This window comes from Ovis aries, chromosome 19 (assembly GCF_016772045.2).
Source record: "Ovis aries strain OAR_USU_Benz2616 breed Rambouillet chromosome 19, ARS-UI_Ramb_v3.0, whole genome shotgun sequence".
NCBI classification, from domain to species: domain Eukaryota; kingdom Metazoa; phylum Chordata; class Mammalia; order Artiodactyla; family Bovidae; genus Ovis; species Ovis aries.
Window position 1 is genome coordinate 50,201,877 of NC_056072.1, and position 23,816 is coordinate 50,225,692.

At 57.7% G+C, this 23,816-nt stretch overlaps 2 protein-coding genes across 4 annotated transcripts in view; both read right to left on the minus strand.

The window, feature by feature from the left end:
- Positions 1 to 4,393: 4,393 nt before the first annotated feature.
- Positions 4,394 to 9,391, minus strand: GNAT1 (G protein subunit alpha transducin 1). The gene is made up of 8 exons (XM_015102410.4): positions 9,155 to 9,391; positions 7,922 to 7,964; positions 7,643 to 7,784; positions 7,395 to 7,552; positions 7,173 to 7,301; positions 6,782 to 6,911; positions 6,311 to 6,464; positions 4,394 to 6,188 (listed from the first exon to the last, which is right to left on the minus strand). Exons 1-8 carry the CDS (start codon positions 9,258 to 9,260, stop codon positions 5,998 to 6,000), a joined length of 1,053 nt encoding a protein of 350 aa, XP_014957896.1. The 5' UTR covers positions 9,261 to 9,391; the 3' UTR covers positions 4,394 to 5,997.
- Positions 9,392 to 13,190: 3,799 nt separating this feature from the next.
- Positions 13,191 to 23,816, minus strand: part of SEMA3F (semaphorin 3F) — a 28,717-nt gene continuing 18,091 nt past the window's right edge. For 2 of the 3 annotated variants that reach the window (XM_027957608.2, XM_027957609.2), the window contains 17 exons: positions 23,625 to 23,785; positions 23,461 to 23,523; positions 23,220 to 23,339; positions 22,418 to 22,510; positions 20,694 to 20,787; positions 19,280 to 19,399; positions 18,918 to 19,057; positions 18,684 to 18,798; positions 18,475 to 18,544; positions 18,166 to 18,310; positions 17,106 to 17,328; positions 16,383 to 16,471; positions 16,208 to 16,249; positions 15,867 to 16,024; positions 15,601 to 15,668; positions 15,209 to 15,342; positions 13,191 to 14,561 (listed from right to left, as the gene is read on the minus strand). In XM_027957608.2, coding sequence (XP_027813409.1) covers positions 14,130 to 14,561; positions 15,209 to 15,342; positions 15,601 to 15,668; positions 15,867 to 16,024; positions 16,208 to 16,249; positions 16,383 to 16,471; positions 17,106 to 17,328; positions 18,166 to 18,310; positions 18,475 to 18,544; positions 18,684 to 18,798; positions 18,918 to 19,057; positions 19,280 to 19,399; positions 20,694 to 20,787; positions 22,418 to 22,510; positions 23,220 to 23,339; positions 23,461 to 23,523; positions 23,625 to 23,785 — 2,267 coding nt within the window. In that variant the 3' untranslated portion in view covers positions 13,191 to 14,129. The remainder of the gene's footprint in view (positions 14,562 to 15,208; positions 15,343 to 15,600; positions 15,669 to 15,866; positions 16,025 to 16,207; positions 16,250 to 16,382; positions 16,472 to 17,105; positions 17,329 to 18,165; positions 18,311 to 18,474; positions 18,545 to 18,683; positions 18,799 to 18,917; positions 19,058 to 19,279; positions 19,400 to 20,693; positions 20,788 to 22,417; positions 22,511 to 23,219; positions 23,340 to 23,460; positions 23,524 to 23,624; positions 23,786 to 23,816) is intronic. The other variant, XM_042236187.1, reaches the window with a different exon arrangement.

Here is a 23,816-nt window from a genome sequence, read left to right on the forward strand (position 1 = left end):
GGTGCTCACAGAAGCCATCTGCCAAGGACTGGGTGCTCCTATTGACAGTTCCTGAGGAGCCAGGTCTGGCTTCAAGGTCACCGGCATGTGGGTGTTGGGGTCCTCAATCCAGTCTGGAGGGAGCAGAGGCCGGCTGGGCTGGGCTGCTGTGAGAGGCCCTAGGGCAGCGTGGTGTGGGGTCCCTGGGCCAGGCCAGTTGTGGCCCGGCTGGAGGAGGAGCTGCCTGTTTGTTGATGCTAGGCCTGGGCCCCAGCCAGGGCAAACACAGCTCAGAGGCCTTTCCTGCCACCTGCCGAATCTCCCAGCCCAGCTTGAGGTAGCCGGACAGCTGGCAGTCTTTACGGGGCTCCGAGAGGTACCAGGCACCTTCTCCCAGAGGCTCGAGGGAATCTGTTCATGCAGCTGCAGTGCTGGGGGCAGCCACCTGGAGTGGAAGATGGTGGGGAGCTTTATCTCAACCTGCGGCCCAGCCTCCTACCTCCAAGCCCCCATCTCCAGAAACTGACACACAGCCCCAAGAAACTGCCAGACACATGAGGCAGAATGTAGGGTCCCAGGATCACTCAGACCCTTCTTCCAGGGTCCTGGCAGCCCTTTGCTCTGCTCTTCCCTCTTTAGTCACGTCTTCTCAGCCTCCAGTTAGGCAGCCTCCTCTCAGCTTGCCAGCATGTCCCATGGCACGTTGGCTACACAGCATCCCAAGACTCTCTTTTACCATGAGACCCCATCTTCATCTTCAACCCAGTCCTCTTCAGAGCCTAGCATCTGTATCCACTGATTCCTCCGACACACTGCAGGCACCTGACTCACACCCAGACAGCCTCCCTGACACCCTCCCGACCTGCTCCTCTTCCCAGCTGGCCTCTTCACTTCCTCCACTGCCCAGCTGGCCACACTCTTTCCTGCTGTTCCAAGAACGTGCCAGCCTTCACTTCCCTGTACCTCTGCAGTCCCGGTCCCCCATCCTGTCCCACGTCCTTGGCAAACTCTCACTTGTCCCTCAGTAGTCAAATGAAGGACCACCTCTGAGTCCCCAGGAAGAGCCAGCTCTTTCTTCCTCCACCGACTGCAGCAGCTCTTTCCACCCCGCCACACAGCCGCAGCCCCAGTGTCTCCAAGCACTCTGTGTGGGTCCTTGAGGCAGGAAAGCTCCTGCCAGGTTAGAGCGTGCAGATCAGGAAAAGCCTGATGGAGAAGCAATCTGTGGGCTTGGCTCTGCCAAGGGGAAGAAAGACACCTGCCAGGGTAGGGAAGAGAGGGCATGGTGGAGAGAAGGAAGAGCTTAGCCACAGGGAACGTGAATGAGTATGAGATTAGCACTGATAGGCGGAGGGCTGTGTGCAGGGCAAGACCCTTGGCCTGGAGTCACGTTGGGGGCTTTCAAGGCCTTAGAGGAGAGGGTGGTTTTCACCTCCACACCCCAGGGTTGAGGACCCACACTTACAGCTCCTGACTACACTCTGCCCAGCTTGATGTCTGGGAGGCTCCCCTTTGGGCCCAAGCAGGGGTTTAGGGCTGTGGAAGTCTAGAGCGGACCCATAGGCAAACCCTCCTGTCTGGTTCTCCCCTGGCCTGCATCCACAGAGCTCGTGACCTTCTGGCTAGAGCCTGTCCCCACAGCCCTGGAGGGCCCGCCTCTCTCCCCCGAGACCTGGCCCCTAGCTTCTTTGGCCACTGAAGCGGCTTAATGAGCCCAGATCACGTGGGCCCCCCATGCCTGTGGGGAGGGCCCAAGCCCCCAGCGGCCACCCGACCAGGCCCTGACGTCAGCAGCATTAACCGTTCACCAGGCCTGTTTAATCTCTGTTCCATGGCTGGGCCAGGTTCGCTCTGCCAGAGTCAGAGTCAAAGGCTGTGAAGCCCCCCAGGGGCACCTTGGCGTTGAGGTCAGCAGGGATGGCGGTGACTGGAGGTGCCCATAATAAACGCCCCCTTCCTATAAGACAAGGGTGCGGCCACATGTTGACTCTGGACCAGCTCTCTGATCCTCTGCCCTGGACTGTGAATCAGGCACTGGGCATCCATTGATCCTGCTCGCTAGGGTATAATTTACACTGGTGTGGTAAGTGAGGCTGAGGAGGCTTCCGTCCAGGAGACTTGGCCCTCTCTCTCCACTTGATGGCCATGAACAGGGCAGCTGGAGGCCAGGCAGAATCCCCAGTCTGTGGGATCCAAGAATATCGGCTCAGAATCCCAGCCCTAGGGTCAGGACCTGGAGTGTGGGGTCCAGCGCCTCCATGGTATTTGGCCTCTTCTCTGTCTCTTGCCAAGGAAGCCTGGGTAGCTCATCACCTTCCTTCTGAGACAAGGTGGCTAGGCAGACTTCCTCATGAGCCCAGCTCTCCCGACAGCTCCCCCTGTCTCAAGTCTGCCTCCTCTAGCCTTTCAAAGCTTTCTGTCTTCCGCCTTGCCCCTCCCCATGAAATCCCACCATCACCCTCCCCTGTCCCACCTCACTCCAGTAAATTGATTGGGCAGAGGGTCCTTAGCAGGGATGAGCAGCCCAGCTTAGCCAGGCCCCAAACCACCCAGTGGAATCCTGAAACACTGGCCCGAGCCCCATCCTCCCCCTCAGGCCTCTGAGCAGCACTAGAACGGCTGCCCACATGTGTCCTGGGCTCCCTAACCTATCCAGTGTCCCCCCACCTCCACCCCACACTCAGGCCCCACGCAGGCTCACTGTGCCACTTCCACCTGGACATTGAGGATGCTGCCGGCATGCTGCCTTCTGCCCAGTCCCAAGAATCTGTCTGACTCCTGGATCTCTCCCCCAGGTGGCCATAGGTCCAGAAAACTCAGTCCTCTCAACACTCCTTTGCAACCCCAGCTTGGTGGGGGCATCACATGCACTTGATCACCATACAAATTCAGACCCTTGTCACTGAGTCCCCCTCCTTGCAGATGTTGGTCCTCTGGCGTAATGACATAGATCTCTTCCTCATGGAGCCTCCCAGCCCCACTCCTCTCATCCCCCCATGCCTAGCCTCCAGGAAAAATGTGTGTCCCTATATACGTGCTTTTATGAAAATTTTTATGATTATGTTTTCCAGAAACAGATTTGGAAAATAGCGTTGATGATTTTACTCCCATTAAAGCCAAGAATGTGAACGTGTGCTCAGTCGTGTCCAGCTCTCTGCGATCCCACGGACTGTAGCCTGCCAGGCGTCTCTGTCCATGGGATTCTGCAAGCAAGAATACTGGTGGGTTGCCATGTCCTTCTCCAGGGGATCATGGCAACCCAGGGATCGAACCCGGGTCTCCTCTATATAACACTATAAATACTGTTTTAGGTATAAATAAAATACTCAAGCTTAAAGTAGGACTTCCCAGGTGGTCCTAGCGGTAAAGAACCCACCTGCCGATGTGGAACCATAGATGCAGGTTTGATCCCTGGATTGCGACATAAGAGACGCAGGTTCGATCTCTGGGTCGGGAAGATCCCCTGGAGGAGGACATGGCAACCCACTCCAGCATTCTTGCCAGGAGAATCCCATGGACAGAGGAGCCTGGTGGGCTATAGCCCATAGGGTTGCAAAGAGTCAGACACGACTGAAGCAACAAGCTTAATGTTGCAAATTTTAATATGCTTACTTTTGACTTATTTGACATTTCTTCAACTACTTTAATGTTCTGCTAAAAAAAATTAACCTTTAAAATTACATGAAAGCATATATGATAGGAGTGGACATTTTTCCTTTTGCTTCAGGGTCCAATATGGTTCCACCAGGCTCTCTTGGATCTTGTCTTGATGAAAAATTTTGATATTCTATTCATTATGGATTTTCGCAGGTAATTTTGATTTTTGATTTTTGAAAGTACTGCATTAATATTTATCTTGATTACTGAGATTTTTTTGGCACCACCTTAAGTTTTACATCTGAGGTGAGTGCCTCATTTGCCTCACCCTAATCTCAGCCCTGTGATTATATCCTAGCTTCAAGGGCTTCCTGGACCCATCGTCTTCTGGAGGAAGCACAGGCCCTTGGGCTGGTGGGTGGCACCTGTCCAGCCTTCCTTCTGCTTATTCTTCCATCTTCCCTTCCCTTCCCTGCTCCTGCTCCACGCAACTCCTGTGACCCAAAAGCCCACATTCCTGGGCCATTTACACCCTACTGTCCATGCCAGAATGAGCTTCCAGCTCACAACCCCTTCTTGATCCAAGATTGTCCTTGTGAACATTTCCCATGGCCCCTTTATCCCCTCAATCCCTCTCAGGACACCCAAATTGATCCCATGCCCCCAAGAGTGCCCCCTGGCATGCCGGGTCAGCTGCTTCTTTCTGGAAAGAACCATCTCCCCATTCACATCCAGTCCAGCACGGGGCATTGAATAAACTTGCATGGTTCATGGTCATTAACTCTCCCCTTCCCCCCAAAAAAGGACAACCAGGGCCTGACGCAAAGGTTTATTGCTAAGTTTGTGTATCTAGCTGAAGGGAGTGCAAATTATGCCCTGGCCTTGTTAGAGGGATGTTCCTTGCCCTTGACTACAGCACGGGCTATGGCCCAGGGGCTTCAGCAAGGACTAGGTACTGATGAGGAAGTGGGGAGCAGGGGTAAGGGGACATGGGCTTTTGTCCCTGATGGTTCAGGCATGGCTTTATTTTTTTCCTACCAGGGCCCTGAATGGGAAGGGTGAGAGAAGCTGCTGGCAGGGACAAGGGGGTCACATGGGTTTGCTTTTGACCCTACCTGAGGCAGACCCCTCTGGGCACAATCTGGGCCTCCTTCCGGTCTCAAATCCTCTGCCTGGGGGTGATCGATGGAACCCGGACTCTGCTCCCAGCCACCCCTCAGGACAGTTTGACCATTGGCCACAACTGGTGTCAACAGTACCCTCCCTCGACAGAGTGGCTGACCTGGAGTGCTGTGGGGTGGAGGGGAGTGGGACATGACTCTGGTGTCCAAGGACAGCGTGGGCAGAGCCTCTGGGGGGAGGGGTTAGGGTCCGGGAAGTTTCCAGCTTGAGTCTCTTCCTGGTACCAGGAGCCCCCAGGCTTGCCCTGACTCACTAAGTCGTCTCTGTACAAGCTGCACAGGCCAGAGCTGGCTTAGACTTTGGACTCCTGAATCTGCTGGGTGGGGCAGTCACTGGCCACTGGGCAGATGGGCATCAGACCCTGACACATGGAGGTGGTAAGGCTAGAATGGGCTGATGGTAAGCAGCAGGCTTGCTCAGAGGAGGGTTCCATGCCTGCCCCCTGCCCTTCATAAAGCTCTGGGAGGGAGGGCTGTTTGCTGAACCCAGACTCACCAGGTGAGTCATGGGCCTCCTGGGGCAGAAGAGAGGCAGGAGATTGGTCAGTGGGGGTACTGCTGAGTCACCGTGAGCTGTAGCTGCCCCAAGTCCTGCTTGCTTCTAGCTGGGGCTGGCTGTGGTAGGTCTGGGAGGCCAGTGCAGCCAGGCCGTGAAGGGCAGTGCTGGGGTGGCTGGGGGCATTGGACTCCCAGAGGCCTGGGAATCCTGGGAGCCACGAGGGAGGGTTATACGGCCTCAAGGCTAGCAGGATTTAGGGCTTTGAGTGTGTGGCTGGTGGGGCCACAGGCTGGGGCCCAGGAGTCCTGGGGACTGATAGGGTCATGTGCATTGGGGCTACAAGGTGTCAAGGGCTGCAGGGTCTTAGGGACGCATGAGCTCAGGCACCTGTGAAGAGAAGAAGGAACAGAGTCAGCATCCCTAAGCACCAACAGATGGAGATGGGCGTGGAAGCAATGCCCTAGCTGAGTGACTGGGGCGGAGTCAAGAGAGAGTTAGTGGGTGGGGCTTGTGAGCCAGGGGCGGGGCCTATGGCCATAGGGGTGGAGCCTGAGGAGCCAGAGTGGGACCCGGAAGCGGAAGGGTCAGAAAGTCCGGGGACCAGACGCCAGGGAGTGGAGTGGATCTGGAAAGCTGGGGAGGGGCCTGCAGATGGGATGAGGAGCTGGGGATGGGGCCCCCGCCGGGTACGGAGATCAAGAGGCAAGACAGAGGAGCATCCCGGCCCGCGGGGGAGCCACCTCAGAAGAGCCCGCAGTCTTTGAGGTTCTCCTTGATGATGATGTCGGTGACAGCGTCGAAGACAAACTTGACGTTCTGCGTGTCGGTGGCGCATGTCATGTGGGAATAGATCTCTTTCACGTCGCGTCGCATGTTGAGCTCGAGGAATTGCACCTTGATGTAATTGCCGGCGTCCTCATACGTGTTGGGCCCTGGCAGGGGAGGGGTGGGGGGCTCTCAGTCCCTGCTACGAAGCCTTCCCGCGGCGGTGGGAGGAGCTCAGACCGAGAGAGTGGCTTTGGAGCGCTGCCCGGTGGCAGGCCGAGGGTCTCACCGTTGTAGTCCGGAAAGCAGATACTAAGGTGCGCCTTTTTGATCTTCTCCGAGAAGACGTCCTTCTTGTTGAGGAAGAGCACGATGGACGTAGTGGCGAAGTAGCGGTGGTTGCAGATACTGTTGAACAGGTGCAGGCTCTCGTGCATGCGGTTCTGAGGAGGGCAGAGGCTGTCGGCACCGAGGGACAGGGGTCGCCACCCCCCTCCACCTAACTGCGACTGACTGGCCGACCCCAACCTGCTCTCTGGGCTCCGGGTCCCCACTCAGACAGCTCCAAGACTCTCCTTCTCCTCCCACTCACCCACTCTCCCTCATCTCCTGATGAGGAGGCTGCCTCGTCTCCTCCTGCAGAGGGCTCTGGGACGAACACCCTCTCTCAGATGCTCCCAGCGGCCCGCCTGCAGCGCCGGCTCCCCTTCCTCCTCTCCCCCTCCCCGCTCAGTCGCCCAGGCCCGGCCCAGACGCTCACCACTTCGTCATCCTCCACCAGCACCATGTCGTAGGCGCTCAGCGCCGCGATGAAGATGATGCAGGTCACCCCCTCGAAGCAGTGGATCCACTTCTTGCGCTCTGAGCGCTGCCCGCCCACATCGAACATCCTGCGGGGCCGTGAGCACCGGAAACCCGGGCATCAAGTCCCCCGGAGACGCCCACGGGCATCCCCTGGCTTCCTGATGCTGGCTGGGAAGCACCCAGATGGGCCTGGCATCCGGAGGGACCGGACTTCTCTGCCGGTGGGGTGCTGGAGAAGTGGCAGGGTCTCTAGAAGGGCTGGGACCTCTGAGACCAGCAGGCCTCGGGCAGTGAACTTGGGGAAGGCCTCCCCACTCCAGAGCAGGAATCAGGGCTCAGTGTCCTACCGAAAGTTGAGGTCCTTGAAGGAGAACTGCGTCTCAATGATACCCGTGGTCTTGACACGGGAGCGCAGCACATCCTGTTCCGTGGGCACGTAGCCCGGGGTTACCAGGCGCTCCAGGTCTGAGAGATAGCTGTGGGAGATACGGGGTGTGGGTAGGGTTGGGTGGAGGGATGTGCCAGGGCCCTGCCTGCCCTCCACCCCTGCACCTGGCCTGTGCTCTCACTAGCCAGCAGAGTCGTTGAGCTGGTACTCCGAGGCTCGCTCGAAACAGGCCTGGATGCCGGAGTCCTTCCACAGCCGCTGGATGATATCTGACATCTCCTTGGGCATCGTACCCTCCTCGATGGTGTCTGCCATGTGCATCAGCTTCCGGGCGTCGTCCTGAGAGCAGGGGAGTGGTTGGCGGTAACCAGGGGCTGGGGCCCAGCCTCGGATCCCCAGAAGCCCTGTTCAGCTAGTCTCTTGGCACACCTGGCGCGCAGAGTCTCCGTACTGGATGTTGAGCGTGGTCATGGCACGCACGATGGCCAGGATGGACTGTAGCGTGTTGCCATAGATGATGGCAATGAACTCGAGACACTCTTCCAGTGAGTACCCGTCCTGGTGGATAATCCTACAGCCACAGGAGCTGGGTTAGCACCTCTTGGGTGGGTCGGGGATCAGACCTCCAGAGCACGCCCACCCCCAGGGCCTCGGTAGGGCAGGGGCACCACCCACCCCCAGGGCCTCAGGTAGGGTGGGGGCACTCACTTCATCTGCTTGACAATGGTACTCTTCCCGGATTCACCGGCACCTGGATTGGAATGGAAACCCGGCCTCGGAGATCCGCAGACCACACTGTCCCCTCTATCCCACCCGTTTCCCTACCACACTCCCAAAATAACGTCCTAATGCTCCGGCAGCAAAACCTAAATGTCAGGAGTGACCAAAGTGGGCTGACGAGGCTAATGGACAACCTCAACTCTGTCCTGGAGCCTCCAACACCTTGTAGGCTGTCTTATTTTTCGGAGGCCAAAAATAAAGAAACCTGGAGCTCCACCTTGTGGACGGTTCTGGTACTACGCGCATGGGATTATTTGAGCCAGGTCAACCCCTGCTTTTCCACCTGAGGTGGAAGGGAGTGACCCCAAGAGGCTCAGAGGGAATTAGCACGTTTTGCTGGGGGAGAAGACAGAGCTGACAGTCCTTCTGAGCCTGCTCTCGTGTGGGTGTCGGGCGCAGTTAATGGGATTTCTGGCTTAGCCTGTCTTTCCTGGGGTACTCTGGTTTGGTCTCTTTACACACATTCACCTGTCTGGCTGAACCCTGGACAGCCTTGGTGAAGCCTGAGGTGCCTTCTCAAAGCAGTTCCTTCCTTCGGTGGTGGTGGCAGGAGGAAGTACTAGATCAGACCTATGTCCCCTCACTACCCATGGGACCAAGTATCTATTCTCCGCTGGGCCTTAGTAGCCCTCTACACCTTTCAGTTGTCCTGCAGGTCTGCCAGCAATGAAGCTCTGGAAACTGAGGGCCACTGTGTGTGGACCTGGGAGGTCCTGGAAGCTACCTACTCTCAGGAGGACTGTGACCTTCTCCTTCCCAAGGCAGCAGCCTTGTTGTGGTGCTCCCAATGAGGCCCCTGGCTTCTGAGCCCTGCCCAGCAGGCCCGTCAAGCTAAAGGCTGCAGTTTGAGGGAACATAGCCTGGGCAAAAGTGGGCCTTGAACACACGTCTCTCAAAAAAGTGTGATTGGCACACACATCTTGGGAGGGGAGGTTGCCTGAGGTTTGAGCCCTCCAGAGAGGGTTTCTGTGGGATACCTAGCCTTAGGGAGCCAAAAGTATCGCCCATCAGGCCTGGTCTTGCTTGGCCTGGACTCCACTCTGTTGCTAGGCTGTAGGCTCATTCTGTTTCCCAAATCACACCTGCTTCACAGAAGGGCCACCTGCTTGCCCCCAGGCCTCTGACTGGCAGATGTGGCCCCTCCTCAGCCCACCCCCTTACCCAGAAGCAGCAGTTTCACGGTTCGAGCATCTTTCTCAGCATCTTCTTTCAGCTTCTTTTCCAGCTCCCTTGAGTGCTTCTCCTCAGCGCTGGCCCCAGCCCCCATGGTCCTGGCAGGAGGTGAAGGAGGAGGGCCGTGAGTTGGTTCTTCCGGATGGAGGGGTTCCCCAGAGCCAGGCTCGGGCTAGCCTCTGGCCTCCTCGGACACCCTTCTGACCCCCGAACTGGGAATCCAATGGCTGTCTGCAGATCTGTGCAGGGCCTGGTGGGGCTGCTTAGTAGGATTTGGGGGTTGTTGGTATCTAAGAGCCAATCAGAGACAAGGACAGGTGAATCCAGCTCAGCCCCCAGCCCTCCTAATCAGGCTGGCATAGCCCCAATCCCTCAACTGCTGACTCTGCACCCCCCTCTCTGCCGCTCCCCAAACCCTCTGGGAGAGACCCTGGAGGTAGTCCAGCCCTTGCTCCAAAGCAGGGGGACAAGTTCTGGGGGGTTCAGGCTCAGAAAGGGGAAGAGAGGGCCTCAGTTCTGGGGGTGGGGGTAATGAGGGGTGGGCCTGGGAGCAGGGAGGAGGAGAAGCCTGCAAGGAGCACCTGCCCACTGCCTAGTACTGGGCTCAGCACTGCTCCTTGCCGAGCTCACAGCAGCCTGGCGGATGCCCCACATCCCTGCACCGATGAGGAAGCGGAGGCTCAGAGGATCACACTGCAGGAGGTGGTTGAGAAGGGCCGGTGACTCCAGGCCAGGGTTCCACGCTCAACAGGGAGTCAGGAAGGAAATGTGGACATTGCATTTGCCCTGTGCCAAGGGCTGGATCCAACCCGGTGAGGCCTCTCCCTGCCTCCATGATTCATACAGACTTGGGTGCGTGTGCGTGTATCCTGTACTGGTGTCAAGCAAGGCAATGACATATGTTTGTGTATACCTGCGTGTAAACATGTGCCTGTGGTTTCATGAGTACAAGTGTATGTCTGTGTTTGCCTGTTTGTGTACCACGTGTGTGTGTGCATGGATGTTTTGGTGCACTTCTTATGTGTGTGTTTATATGTGTACTTTGCTACGCTTACGTGGGTTAATGTTGCATGTGTGTGAATGTATAAGCGCATGCACATGTGAAATGCGTGTGTGTGGACTTGCCTGTGTGCACGTATCTACCTGTATGTGTGCACACTTGCACGTGTGTGTACCCATAAACTTGAGGTCAGCAGTCTGACCTGCAGACGTGGCCAGGCTCTTCCAGGGAATATCTTGCAGGCCTGTTATCAGATGGGAACACTGAGTCTCAGAGCAGGTCTGGCATTCCCAGGGGAGGAGGGGATGAGCCCCACTCCTCTTCTGTCCCCTGTGGGTGCTCTAGGAGCTGTCAGGGGTATCTCCAGGGCATGCCTGCCTCAGCTTAGGGGTTAGATGTCTGTGAGGTTAGGATGGGACAGGGTGTGCTCCTAAGTGGGAGTGGTTCAGCTGAGCAAGTGGTGTTGAGTTGCAGCCTCTGGAGTTTTGCCATCTCCCATGAGAAGACTCAGATCCTGGGCTCTCAGCCCCCTCCTGGCTGGACTCCCCAGAAAACTTGCTGCCTTAGCACTCAGCTCTTGCAGATGCAAGGCTGCCAGGGCCCCATATTCTGAGCACTGAAGACTGTCCCTAGTGTGGGGCAAGCTGAACAGGCACACGTAAATCAATGAAGTTTGAACACCCTCACATCACACACAAAAATAAACTCGAAGTCGCTTAAACACTTAAGTGTAAGACAGGACACCATCAAACACCTAAGAAGGGAAAGTATGCAAAACAGTCCGACATAAATTGTACCAGTATTTTCTCAGGTCAGTCTCTGGAGGCAATAGAAATAAAAGCAAAGATGAACAAATGGGACCTAATCAAACTTAAAAGCTTTTGCACCTCAAAGGAAACCATTAACAAAATGAAAAGACAACCTAAGGAAAGGGAGAAAATATTTACAAATGATGACTGACAATGATGTCTTAATTTCCAAAATATGCAAAAAGCTGATGCAACTCAACAACAAAAAAGCAAATAGTCCAATCAAAACATGGGCAGAAGAACTAGACATTTCTCCAAAGAAGACATACAGATGGCCAACAGGCATATGAAAAAATGCTCAACATTGTTAATTATTACAGAAATGCAAATTAAAACTACAATGAGGTACCACTTCACACTCGTCAGAATGGCCATCATTAAGAAGTTGATAAATAATGAATGCTGGACAGAGTGTGGAGAAAAGGGAACCCTCCTACACTGTTGGGAGGCATGTAAGTTGGTACAGCCACTATGGAGAACAGTACGGAGGTTCCTCAAAAAACTAAAAAGAGTTGCCATATGATCCAGCAATCCCACTCCTAGGCATATATCTGTAGAAAACTGTAATTCAAAAGGATACATGCACCCATATATTCATAGCAGCACTATTCACAATGGCCAAAAAACAACCTAGACGTCTGTCAACAGATGAAGGGATACAGAGGATGTGGCAGGAAAACACACTGGAATACTACTCGGCCACAAAACTCAATGAAATAATGCCATTTGCAGCAGCACAGATGGAACTAGAGATTGTAACACCAAATGAAGCAAGTCAGAAAGAGAAAGGCAAATACCGTATGATGCCACTTACATGTGGAATCTAAAATATGACACAAGTGAGCTTTTACAAAACAGAAGCAGACTCACAGACACAGAGAACAGACTGTGGTTGCTAAGGGGGAGCGGTGTGGGAGAGGGATGGAGTGGCAGTTTGGGATTAGCAGATGCAAACTATTATATATAGGGTGCATAAACAGTAAGGTCCTACTGTATACCACAGGGAACTAAATTCAATACTTTTTGATAAGCCATACCAGAAAAGAATATTTTAAAAGAATGTATAAATATATGTATAACTGAAGCACTTTGCTGCACAGCAGAAATGAACACATTATAAATCAACTATACTTGAATTAAAAACAACACACACACACACACACACACACAACACACACTGACCCTAAACATGTAGGAAGTAGACACTGGTTCTGTGAGCTGGGAGCTGGTGGCTTCAACATCCGCCCTGCTGGGTGAGGGGAGATCTGTTCAGGAGCAATAGATTATTTGCGCCACTGTCAACTTTTAGGTTCCATTTGTCTTCTAACCCAGCACCATGCTGCAAGTGGGCCCTGGGAGCCTCTGCAGCCTGTACACACTGCCCAGGGGGGTTGGGGTGGTACAGGGGCCCAGGTGTGTGAAACCAACAAAAACCTGCTTTCTACATATTGGCTTTGCTTAAAGTGGGGCTATTCCACTGCCTCCTCATCCCCACCTGGCTCCCCTTGCCTGCCAGGTATGGCCCTGAACCCTGCTGGATCCCTGAGCGTCCCTAGCTATTGGCTTCCCCTGCCAATACTCAGGGCTTCTCAGGTGGCTCAGTGGTAAAGAATTCACCTGCCAATGCAGGAGATACAGGTTCAATCCCTGGCTCAGGAAGATCCCCTGGAGAAGGAAATGGCAACCCGCTCCAGAATTCTTGCCTGAAAAATCCCATAGACAGAGGAGCCTGGCGGGCTACAGCCCACAGGGTCGCAAAGAGAGTCGGACATGACTGAACATGCATGCACACCAAGGCTTGACTCATTAACTCTGGCCCAGGGCCCCCAGCCCCACTTCCTCCTCTTCAGCAGATCCCCACTTATCCTGGGCTTCCCTGCCTCTGGACATTTGCTTGTGCTGGGCCCTCTGCTAAGAGCTGGCTGGAAGGAGACAGGAAGAATGGGAATTTTGTTGATTCTCGGGCCAGGGGCAGCTGTACTGTGAAGGCTGTGGCTTTGTCTTGCCAATTCTGAGTCCTGAGTTCCTGGCAAGACACAAAGCCAGGTGAGAAAGCAGCGTGAGCAAACGATCAAATGGCTGAATGAATGAATGAAAGCTGATCTTGCAAAGGAGACCGTGGGGGAACTGGCGGTCAAGCCACATTAGTGGAGGACAAAATCTGGGTGTGGGCTGAACTCCCACCCTCCCTCCTGCGTCAAGGAGAACACCGAAGTCCAGTCCCAGAGCCAGTGTTTATTAGCAAGATGGACCCAAGGGCAGGTGCGGCCGGTCAGCAGAGGGCTGCCAGGAGCCCCCACCCCCCTACCCAACTGCCCCCCAGAGCTATTTACACCCATCATCTGAAGTGGTGGGCAGAAGGGAGCCCTGGGGAGCCCCTGCAGGCCCCAGGCCTCTGCTATGGCCCTCTCCCACCTCAGTGCTACCTGAGCCTGGCCCCTCTGCTGTTCTCCCCGCCCCCGAGTCACAGAGGCACAGAAAAAGTGAAGAGGAGGTAGAGAGGCCAGGCAGGGTGGGAAGGAGGGGCCGGAGGGGCTGCCCCACCCAGGCAGGGCTCCTCTTCTATCCCCAATAAATAGAGAATAAATACCCAGGAAAGGGCTGGCCTTGACTGAGTGCCCCTCTCCCAGGCAGGCGCTGGCATCCTGTGCCACCCGCTTCTTCCCTTCTCTGAGTGCATCTGAGCCCCCGCCCCCCACCCCCAGTGTCTCCAAAGCAGTCCTCGCCTCCACGCGCACGCCAGCAGCACAGGCCGAAACACACTGGCAAAGGTGTGTGTACAGTCCGTGCTCTATCCAGGTAGAGCCTGCTCGCTCCCTGTGTTCTGTCGATCCTGCCGGTGGCTGTCGAGCAGGCAGACCCCCAGGTGAGCCTGGGGACTGTGTGGTCCTGGCCTGACCCGGCCAACTGGCTGCGCCTGGTTAGGTGGGCTCCGTTTTCTGCTGTCTCTGACCAGCTTGAGTCTAAGTTCTGGATGATGCTGCCGTTGAGGCAGGTTATTTACAACCCACCAATAAATACTGTCTTTGCAGGGGCAGGGTGTATATAGAATATAGATATTTTTATATATATATATATATATATATATATATCTTTTATATTAAAAGGAACAAGGGCTAGAGGCTGGCCCATTGCAGGGCTCAGACAGCAGGCCTCATGTGTCCGGTGGGTGGTGGCGGCGGTTCCGGGGTTTTTTCTGGTCCTGGGGTTTAGGAGGCCTGGGTGCCCCTGGGGCCTCCCTGGGACTGGGGGGCACGTGGCGCCAGTAGCCCTGGCAGTACTGGTGGATGAGGCCCACTTCTGGCTGGGCCAGCAGCTGGGCCAGCTCTTGGTAACGGGGCTTGGGGGGGCCGGTGCCCGGGGGCGGTGGAATGCTCGCAGCTGGCGGTGGAATGCTCGCAGCTGGCGGTGGGAAGAGGGCCGTACGGATGTCTTCCCGGCCCAGGACATGCAGCTGCACCCGTGTGATGACGTGCTTGAAGTTGTTCTCTGTGGCTGTACAGGAGTAGAGGCCGCTATCGCCAGACTGCAGGGCACGAAGCAGCAAGCCCTGTTCAGTGCGCAGGAAGCGGTCATCCGCGTGGATCTGCGGGGGCAGGGGGTGGAACTCAGGGACTGCAGGACCACCCTGCTGTCCCCACCAGATCAGACCACCTTTGTGGCCACCCCGTGGAGGGACACCCATCTGGAATTTCCATGGAGCAAGAAAAACCCACAGGAAGTGTCCATATGACATCTGAATAAGACACACTGCCATTTCCGGAGGAATGACCGTAAGGGGAGTCTGTACAATGAGAGAATTCTGGAGCATACATACAATTTCTTTTTAATGAGAATAAACAGATGTTGGGGCACCCTCCTAGAATTTCCGTTTAAGAAGGGATTGCCTAGAAGCTATTTCCATAATAGGAGGGCTACCCGATAGAATTTCCAGATGCTGGAACTCATCCACATGACAGTTCCATACAGTGAGGTACACTGCCAATCAAGGACACACATGGAACTCTCACATAAAAAGGCATGCCTACCAACAGTTTCCATGTACATGGAAACCCCACAGAGTTTCCATATAACCGGATTCACCCAAATGATTTCAAGGGTGCTTGGAAGGACTTTCTTAGAATGAGTTCTGCCCTACTCTTGGTTCCTATACCACGCTTCACCCATGTGGAATTTCTACTGTATGAGGGACACCCTCATCCTCGGCAAGGACCGTGGGGCACAGGAAGTCACCTCGCGGCGCCGGTCACTGGGATCTCGCTGGAACAGCCACTTCACAGTAGCCTGGGGCGAGCGGGGCTGGCACTCAAGGAAGGCTGTGCTCCCGGCCACACCATACTGCACAGACTCCACGGCGTTCTTATTGGCTGCACAGCAAGAGGGCGCCACATGAGAGCAGCTCCACCTCTGGGCAGGCCGCAGGCTGGCAAGGGGCACACACAGCCACACACACCCACACACACAGGCAGGGCTGTGCCCGCAGGCACCCACTCCTGGAGTGGGTGGCCAGGGACATCCCTTCTCCAAAACCCCTCACCTCCGTGGACCATGGGTGGTCTGTGCAGAGCGGGCCCCATGAGCAGCTCTGCGGGCCACATGGTGGTAATAAGACACAGCACACTCACCGTTGGAATTGAACCCACGGCACTGCCTGATGGGGTTCCCGTGCCGGACATCCTGCCGGCGGCTCCGCCTGGATGAAGATAGCTCCTAAAGAAGTATTCTCAAGAAAGCTTATCCCCCGCACTTCCCACCACCAGGTCTCTAGAACCCCAAAACTCCAGGCTAGAATGCCTCACCCACAGAGACCCCCAGGGCAATATCACATCCATCTCTAGACCCCCAGGACAGAGCCTTTCGGTCAGAATTCCCAAGATCTCAGGGTCCGCACCTCTTAGAGGATGCTGTGTAGCGGGAACAGGCTTGGCCATCCCAGGCGCAGTAGGGGTCCCGGGCGAGGCAGCAGTCGGCACAGGCGGCCCCATATGCCTGGCAGCGGTGCAGGCTCAGCTGTGTGACACCCACGGCTGAGGCCACATACAGTTGTTGCTGTGGGTAGGGGTAGGGGCTTGTCAGTTCCCTCCTGGCAGCCAGCCTTCTTTAGGAACCAGCTGAGCTGGGCTCCTCCCCTTCCCGTTAGGTGCCTCAGTATCCCCCATCTCTCTTTACAGGCTTGACCCCAAGGGGAGGCGGGCTCCATGCCCACTCCCAGCCCACCTTGCCTAAACTCACCCTCTTGGAAGAGATGGTCATGGTCTTAACGGGCGCTGGGTCCTAGAAGAAAACAGGCATTAGCGTGAGACCCTGGGGACCCCCCTTCCTGTCCTGACCTGGAGGTCTGAGGTCAGGAGGTGGCACCGAGGGTGGCTGTGGTGAGCGCAACAGGCCCGGGTGGTGTCACACCCACCTTGAAGACCTCCACCTCCTCTAGCATGAGCTCCTCCATCTCCTGGTCGTCCTTAGGCAGCACGATGACCTTCTGCACTGTCCCGCGGTCTGGAACGGGCCGGGCAGGGCCTCAGCGGGGCTGAGGGTGCTGGGAAAGGGGCACCAGCCTCAGCCCCTTCCCCCACCAGGGCCCAGACCCCCAGGGGCAGTGGAGTGGGCGTGCTCTGTGCCAAGGTGGAAGAGCAGCCCCCAGATGAGGGCAAGAGGCCTAAGGGGGCTGGCCCTGCATAAGGAGGGCGCCACAGCTAGAGTCTGCCCCTCTGCACCCAGACCCTCGTTTGGGAAGCTGAGAACAGGATGCAGAATGCGTTCCCCTGGGTTGAGAACTACTGGGACAGCGGTGAACGCGGTCTGCATGTGTACACGAGAGCATGTGCGTACTTGGACCCGGGTGTCCTAGAAGTGCCTGCCTCTGTCGTCCCTCTTCCTGCCCAAACATGGGTCCGCAGGCACCCTGGGTCCCTGTTCTCCCGGCCACCATGGATGAGGATGGGAATGGGGTTTCCCCACCCTCATTCTCAGTCATCCTGGTGATAGAGCGCTCCATGGGCTGAAGGAGGCGGCAGGGGTGACACGGTCAACCTTGTAGCAACCCCCCAGGAGGTCAGGGCCCAGCCCTGTGGGTCAGCACCCTCCACCCGGCGGGCCCAGCGTGGGAGGGGCCGGGAGCAGCAGTGGGTACCTGTGCCCAGGAAAAGCACCTCATAGCGCCCGTCGGCTGCGTCCACCTGGTCCACGGCCACAGTGGTGAGACGATAAGGAGTGCCTGTGCGGACCACCAGGGGCCGCCGCTGCAGAGGGTAGATGGCCTGGTACATGAGCGGGTGGCTGCGCATGAAGTTGATGACTTCATCAGGGTAGTCCTTGGTGGACTTCATGGACGGCGTGAAGGTTCCGCCAGGGCACTGCAGGCAGGTGATGAGAGTCAGGCCCAGTCCCCCCAGGGCCCGCCGGGCCCATTCGCTCCAGAAGAGGTCTCCCCTGTCCACCTGCTCTCTCCCCCTGCTCCACTTCTCAGAGCTGCCCCCCATCTGGGCTTCTGCCCTTCACCCAACCTCTCTGCAGGTCCTGCTCCAGCTGAGGTCCCAAGGTCTCATCCGGCCAGGTCCCATGGCCATCTCCCCAGCTCACGTGCCGTGATCTTGTGGCAGCCATCTGGCAGAGCTGACCGTGGCCTTTCCAGGTCCTCATCCCTACCCACTTGTCTGCTTCCTCTGACTGCTCTTCCAGACCCCCCGCCCCCCCACTCCACCCCCTGCTCAGCGGGAGCTCCTGCCCCAGCCTAGCCATGTGATCAGATCATGACGTGTTCCTGCGTCCACTCCTTCGGTGGCCCCGTCACAGCAAGATCAGCTGGGTCTCCTCCCTGCTGGGGCTCCTGCCCATCCCACCTCCAGCCTGCCTTGAAGACCTCCCCCACAATGTTTAGCTCCCAAACAACCCCTGCCCCTGCCCCCAGAGGGTGCACCCTGCCACACCCAGTCACCGTCTCTGTTTCAGGATCCTAGCTGGCTTCTTTCACAGCCTGACACTGTTTGTAAACGGTGGAGTTTTCTTTTTAACTTCAACTTTATAGCGGGTGAATGGGGAGTTTATACGTGTGTGTGGTCCACCCTTCCCCCCCGCCTGCCACTTGGCTGTGAGTGTCACAATGGTGGGGCCCACGTCTGCAAAGGGCCTGACCCAGCAGAGGTCTCGGAGAAAGAGAGGAGAGGGAAAGGCGGGCTGAGCGGGGTCCTCACCGTGCCGGGCCGTGGGTAGGGCATCTTCCCTGAGAAGGGCATCCACTGGTAGTTGGGGCCCTCCTTGTGGGCAAAGGGCCCATTGAAGACCATGCGGATGTCAGCCATGGAGTAGACACACACGGCAGAGCCTCGGAACACAGAGCTGCGGGCAGGGCAGGCTGCTGCTGCGGGTGGCCAGACCCTTGGCCCAGGGCCCCTCCCCAGCCTGCCTTTGCCCACAGCTCCCCACCAGGATGGGGTTCTCCACAAGTCATAGCCCCTCAAATTGCCACCCCCTGCTACTGCAGGCCCTGGCCCCAGCCTCACCCTGAGGAGGTGAAGACAGCATAGATGACTGGGTTCCTCACATCCTGGGTCTGCTGGACAAAAACATCCTCTGGGGATAGAAAGAGAGGGGGCTGGGAGCATACCCCAGAGCCCTGCCCACTCCAGGGAGGGGGCACACCATGCTTTCCTGACCACCCATCTGGCCGCCCTCCCCTGCAGTGGCCACTGGCCCCCGCCCGGGTGCTCACGGAGCTCGTCGAAGTGGGTCTCGATGCCATCCTCGCCTGGCACAGAGCAGACCAGCCTCGCCTTCAGGAACGTGCTCCACTTGTTGACCAGGCAGCAGTGGCCGCCGTCATCATTCTGGGGGGGCAGGCGCTGAGTCAGATCAGCTCGCTCACCCCCAAGACCCCGCCAAAGCTGGGCTGACAAGAGCCAGGACCGGGCCTGGGCAGGGAGGGGGCAGCAAAGGGGCTTCGTACCAGGCAGATCCGCCCAATGCGGGCGTACACAGCAGGGCTCTGCGGCGCCTCTATGGACCGCTCACGGAAGAAGAAGTAGAGCTTGTCATCGTTGCGCTCGGCGCTGTCAGGGATGAGCTCGGCGTGGATGAAAGAAGGGTCTGCAGGCGGGCAGGAGTCGGCAGGCAGGGCCCTCCTCAGACAAGGCTTCTTGCCCAGGTCAGGTGTAGGAACACCCCCAACCCTTCCCTTAACCCAGGATAAGAAACCACCCTTGCCCTAGCCAGTCAAGGGCCCCCAGATTTTCCATGAGTGTTGCCTTAGGGTCACCGTGCAGCACCCCAGACATGCTGCCCACTGGAGCTGTTGCGGGCTGTTCTCACCATTGAGCCACCGAGAGTTGTACTGATCTGTGCGCATGGCCGTCTGCTTGCCAAGGGTGCGGAAGATGGCTGCGTCCGTGCCCATGAAGTCGATGTACACGCCTGCATAGAGCTCCTCGTCTGCAGGTGGGCCAGTGAGTCAGGGGGACAGGGCACAGCTCAGGTGACCTCCGGGGCAGGGGCCCGTCTCCCCCACTCAGGTTCTCCCGGGTGGTCGTACCACCAGTGGGGCGCTGGGAGGATTGGGATTGGTTGCAGCCAGAGCCGATATTTGTGGAGTAAATGCTCCCACCATGGCTGATTTCAAGCTATTACCCGGAGTCACCGAGCAGAGTGGGGAAGAGCTACTCAAACCAGTGGACAGTATCTCTCACGGATATTCACAGAAGATGTAAATAATCTCAAGAATATAGATAATAATAAAATGTAGTAAAATAATTAGGAAGTAATGTGTTTGGAGTATCTTCACCTTTGTCTTTACAGTAATTTAATTGTAAGCTTATATAATTGACTTTTTAATAATATCTGTGTTTAACAGCTGCTCCACAAAATACCTGAACATTTAACAGAAAATCTGACAAGTGCGCTGGCTCCAGCCCACCACTCCAAGCTGCTCCTCTAAGGTTTTCCCAGCAGGTCTGGTCTTCCCCCATCAGACTCCCTGGTCTGGATCCTGCCATCCAGCTAGGAGACCTTCTCACCAAGATGGGGGAAGATAAAGCCCACCCACCGCCTTTCCCAGGCTTGGAGGTGGCACACTGCCCAGCAGCTGCTGAGAGGCAGACTTGCTGGGCAGCCGGAAAACAGGCCGAGTGCAGGGACCTGGGTCAGCACGCGGCTTGCCCGACCTGGGGGTAGGGGGCCGCAGCTGCTCCTGAGGCCCCAGGCAGGACTCCTCAGAGAACCTTCTCCCAACTCCCCCAGACACCTGGCCAGACCAGAAACCAACTCTCCCAGTCAGTCTCTGGGCCAACACCCTCCATTGGCGCTGCCTCGTGGGCCTCCCCTGGTCTCCCAGACGATCTAAGGCACACTCTGGGACCAGCCCTCCTATAGGCCTCAGTGCAGACCCTGCTTGTCTTTTCCTAGGAAGGCTGCAGTCTGGAGGGCTTTGACCTTCACATGGACCCCAATGTGGATTTCAGGGTAGAATCTGGCCCCCCGAGCCTATCTCCACCCCACTATCCAAGGGGCTGGATGCAGGCTCATGCCACCTCGTCTCTGCCCCTCAGCTACTGGGGTCTGGTCTGTACCCTTCCCCTTGCCAAGAGAGGCCACAATGCGGGGGGCGGGTTTCAGACACGGCGATCTCACGGTCTCTTCCCTGGGATAAGTGTTGGCGCCATGCTCCCTGCGCCAGAGGCAGAGGTCACACCTTTAGGCCACAGAACCGGGGTGGGGTGAGGGCACTCACTGATGAGGGCTGAGGCTGTGTCCAGCTTGGGGTCGTAGGGACACTTGCCCTTTCCTGACTCGAGCTTCTCAGGCTCCAGGTAGAAGACGTAATCCTGTAGGGCAGAGAGGGGCGCAGCGTCGTCCAGGCTGTCCCACAGCCAGGGAAGGTGAGGGTCACCGGGCTCCCAGGGTGACAGTGAGCCCCCAGGGGAACCCTGAAGCCACCCTGCTTCCCTCCCCAGATCTCACTGGGTTTTAACTCCATCTGGCCAGGTCTCCCAGGGCACGGTCGTGCTGTGGGTTCCCGAGAAGTTGTTTCCTGGTCCAGGTCTCAGATAAGACCTGGGCATCACAGGTCTCAGAGGACGCTGCTTTGGGGACCATGAGAGGGGGATGGGGTGGGCTTATGGGGGCTTCAGCCCCTCCGTGCCAGCTGGTTCAGGGAGACTCTGCCCAGGGCCCCCCAGTGGGCCACAGAGGCACACCTCTCTGAGCTGTGGCTGCCAGTCTCAGGCCACAGGAGGGCTGCTGACCCAACCAGGGCAGGGGGACTGGCCAAGGGCCTGGGGTCCTGCCCTTTGCCATCAGGTCCCACCAGGCCCGAGGGCTCTGAGGTTATTGTGCTGCCGGGTTTTGCGCTCTACCTGTGGTCCTTGGGACAGACTAATAGAGCAGGGCTTTTTCCCTGCCCCTCAGCAGAGCCCCCAGCCCCACACATCTCTGTGGGGAGCTGGGAGTTGAGGGGTCTAGCCCGGACCACGTGGAATTCACAAAGCCCCCCAGACCTCCCACCCATCCCTGCAGACGCTAGGAGGCAGGCTGGTAGAGGCCCTGGGACCAGGACAAGCTCACGAGGTTAAGGGAGGGAGAAGAGACAGGCAAGAGGCAGGAAGAAGGCGCAGCAGCGGGCAGGGATGGTGATGGGAAGGTGCACACAGGCCTGCTTCCAGTTCCACTCTGCACACACACGGGGCTGCACACAAAGCTTGGCACACGCCACAGCCAACACACGGAACCCACTGTTCACACCCTGGGCACGCACACACACAGTCTGAGCCATCCCACCTTTCAGCACTCCCTGCCACAGACGCACCAGCTCAAGTGACCACTTGCTCTGTCACTCACCGGCAGCCCCTGCCTCCCTGCCCGCCCCTGCCCAGCCCCGGCCCCTCCAGCCCCGGCCCCCAGTGCCCCCTCCCCCCAGTGCCCCCCAGCCCAGCCTTGTCCCAGGTCAAGTCTAGTAGAAACACAGTTCTGCCCCTCCCACCCTGGGCAGGGGGCTGTGCAGGATACCTGCATTAACGCATGACCCAGGGCAGGCCTGGGGCACCGACCCCTGAGAGCTACGTCAGGCTGAACACACGCGCCATATTCCCGCACTGGGTGCTGAGTAAGGTGTGGGCTGGAGAGTGCCCTACGTGTGCCCACGCATATGTTGGTGTGTGCTCACACATGTCTACACACGTGTTCTGAGGGTGTTCTGGCTGTCCCCAGGGCTCCTGTCTTCCCCAACTGGTGACTTCATGATTTCTTGTCACACTGAGGCTGACACGAGTCCAACTGGGAATGCCTTCAGAGCCTGAGGGCACTGCAGGGAAAGGGGTGGGAGGGGGCACACAGGTAGACAGAAGACCCTGGGGAGGCTGGCCTGGGGTACGGGTTCCTGGCTGGAAGGCCAGGCCCGGGGTGAGTTCGGTTCTGAGGCAGTACTGCCTGGCAAGGGCCTGGAGGGATGAGGCCCACCTGGCGTGGGGCTGTGGGCGTCGGGTAGAGGGCGCCATCGGTGGCTCTGCTGCCTCGGCCTCTGACCACCTGCATCTGGGTCCAGGGCGTGGCCTGAGAAGACGAGGAACACAGGTTAGAGCCAGGGGTGGCAGGGGCTGGGGGAGCGGGCTTGGGCTGCCAGCCTCTCACACCACACACACCAGGGACACACACAGGCACACTGGGCCCCCTGGGTTCACACATGCACTGCCGTGAGGACACGTCCACACAGCTGGGGCACACCTGCACACACCCATGCCCCTTTGGTCCAGTCGCTCTCACACACACTCTACAAGGTCACACCAGCTCACATGCACGCCCACATGGAAATGGAGTGGGGTAGAAGCAGGCGGGCAGAGCTGAGGAAGGGGCAGCTCTCCCCCAGGCCATGGGGCAGAAGCTGGCCCCGGCGTCCAGCCTCCTAACACTGAGGCCCCCGCCAGGCCCTCTGGGTTGGCTGCAGGGGCACCGTCCACAGGCAAAGCCAAGAGAACTGCTGCCAGGTATGGAGTGAGCGCTTACTACACGCCAGGCACAGTGCTAAGCGCTCTGAGAGCATCAGCTCACTGCCGCCTCCTCACACCAACCTGTGAGAAAGGCAGCTATGAGCCCCGTTTTCAGGTGTGGAAACGGAGGCTCTGAGAGGTGGAAGACATCACTCACCCATGGTCACAGGGCCAGGAGGTGGCAGGGCTGGGGCTCAGGCCCGTGCTCCCGTGAGAACCCTGGAAGGCAGCTCCCAGTGAGGGCGGCCTCGGGCCCGGGGCGGGGCGGGGCTTACCTCTGCACGGCGGCCACGGTTTACATAGGCACACACGGGGTTGTAGGCTCCAGTGCCACACACGTACAGGTGTGTTCGGTTCCAGGGCTGGATGAGCCTGACGAAGTTCCCGCACTCACCCTGGGGCCGGAGAGAAAGCCAAGGAGATGCCCAGATGCCTGCCGGGCCCCATGCCTTCCTGGGGTCCCCGTGCCCCCTGCCCTCCCCACCCCAGCCCACCCATGGACCCCACCGCACTCACGTTGCCATCCTTGCCTGAGAGCACGCACTCTTCAATGCGCTGTGGGGTGGCTGCCCAGTGGATCTGCCAGAGAGGGGGATCAGAGGGCCTGCCGGCGGGGGCCCCCACCCTGGGGGCCCACACCCCCCCACATTCCCCTGCCCCACATCTGGCCTGGCCCTTACAATGAGGGGCTCGCGGTTGATGTCATGCAGGTCCAGGGACAGCACGTAGTCCTTGCTGCCCACATACATGCGGTCATGGTCCTCGTCCTTGAACAGGATTCGGTAGTCGCTTGTGTTGAGAAGGAAGTTGAAGAGGTGGGCGGTGCCTGTGGCCTTAAGCTCTGCGGGTGGAGGGCAGGGCAGCAGTCAGGG

Coding starts and splice junctions, on each gene's coding strand:
- GNAT1 (XM_015102410.4), bottom strand. CDS start 9,260: ATGGGGGCTGGGGCCAGCGCTGAGGAGAAGCACTCAAGGGAGCTGGAA. Junction 7,553..7,642: donor ACGGAGACTCTGCGCGCCAG/GTGTGCCAAGAG, acceptor CCCTGCTCTCAG/GACGACGCCCGGAAGCTGAT. Junction 6,189..6,310: donor CTGCTTTCCGGACTACAACG/GTGAGACCCTCG, acceptor CTCCCCTGCCAG/GGCCCAACACGTATGAGGAC.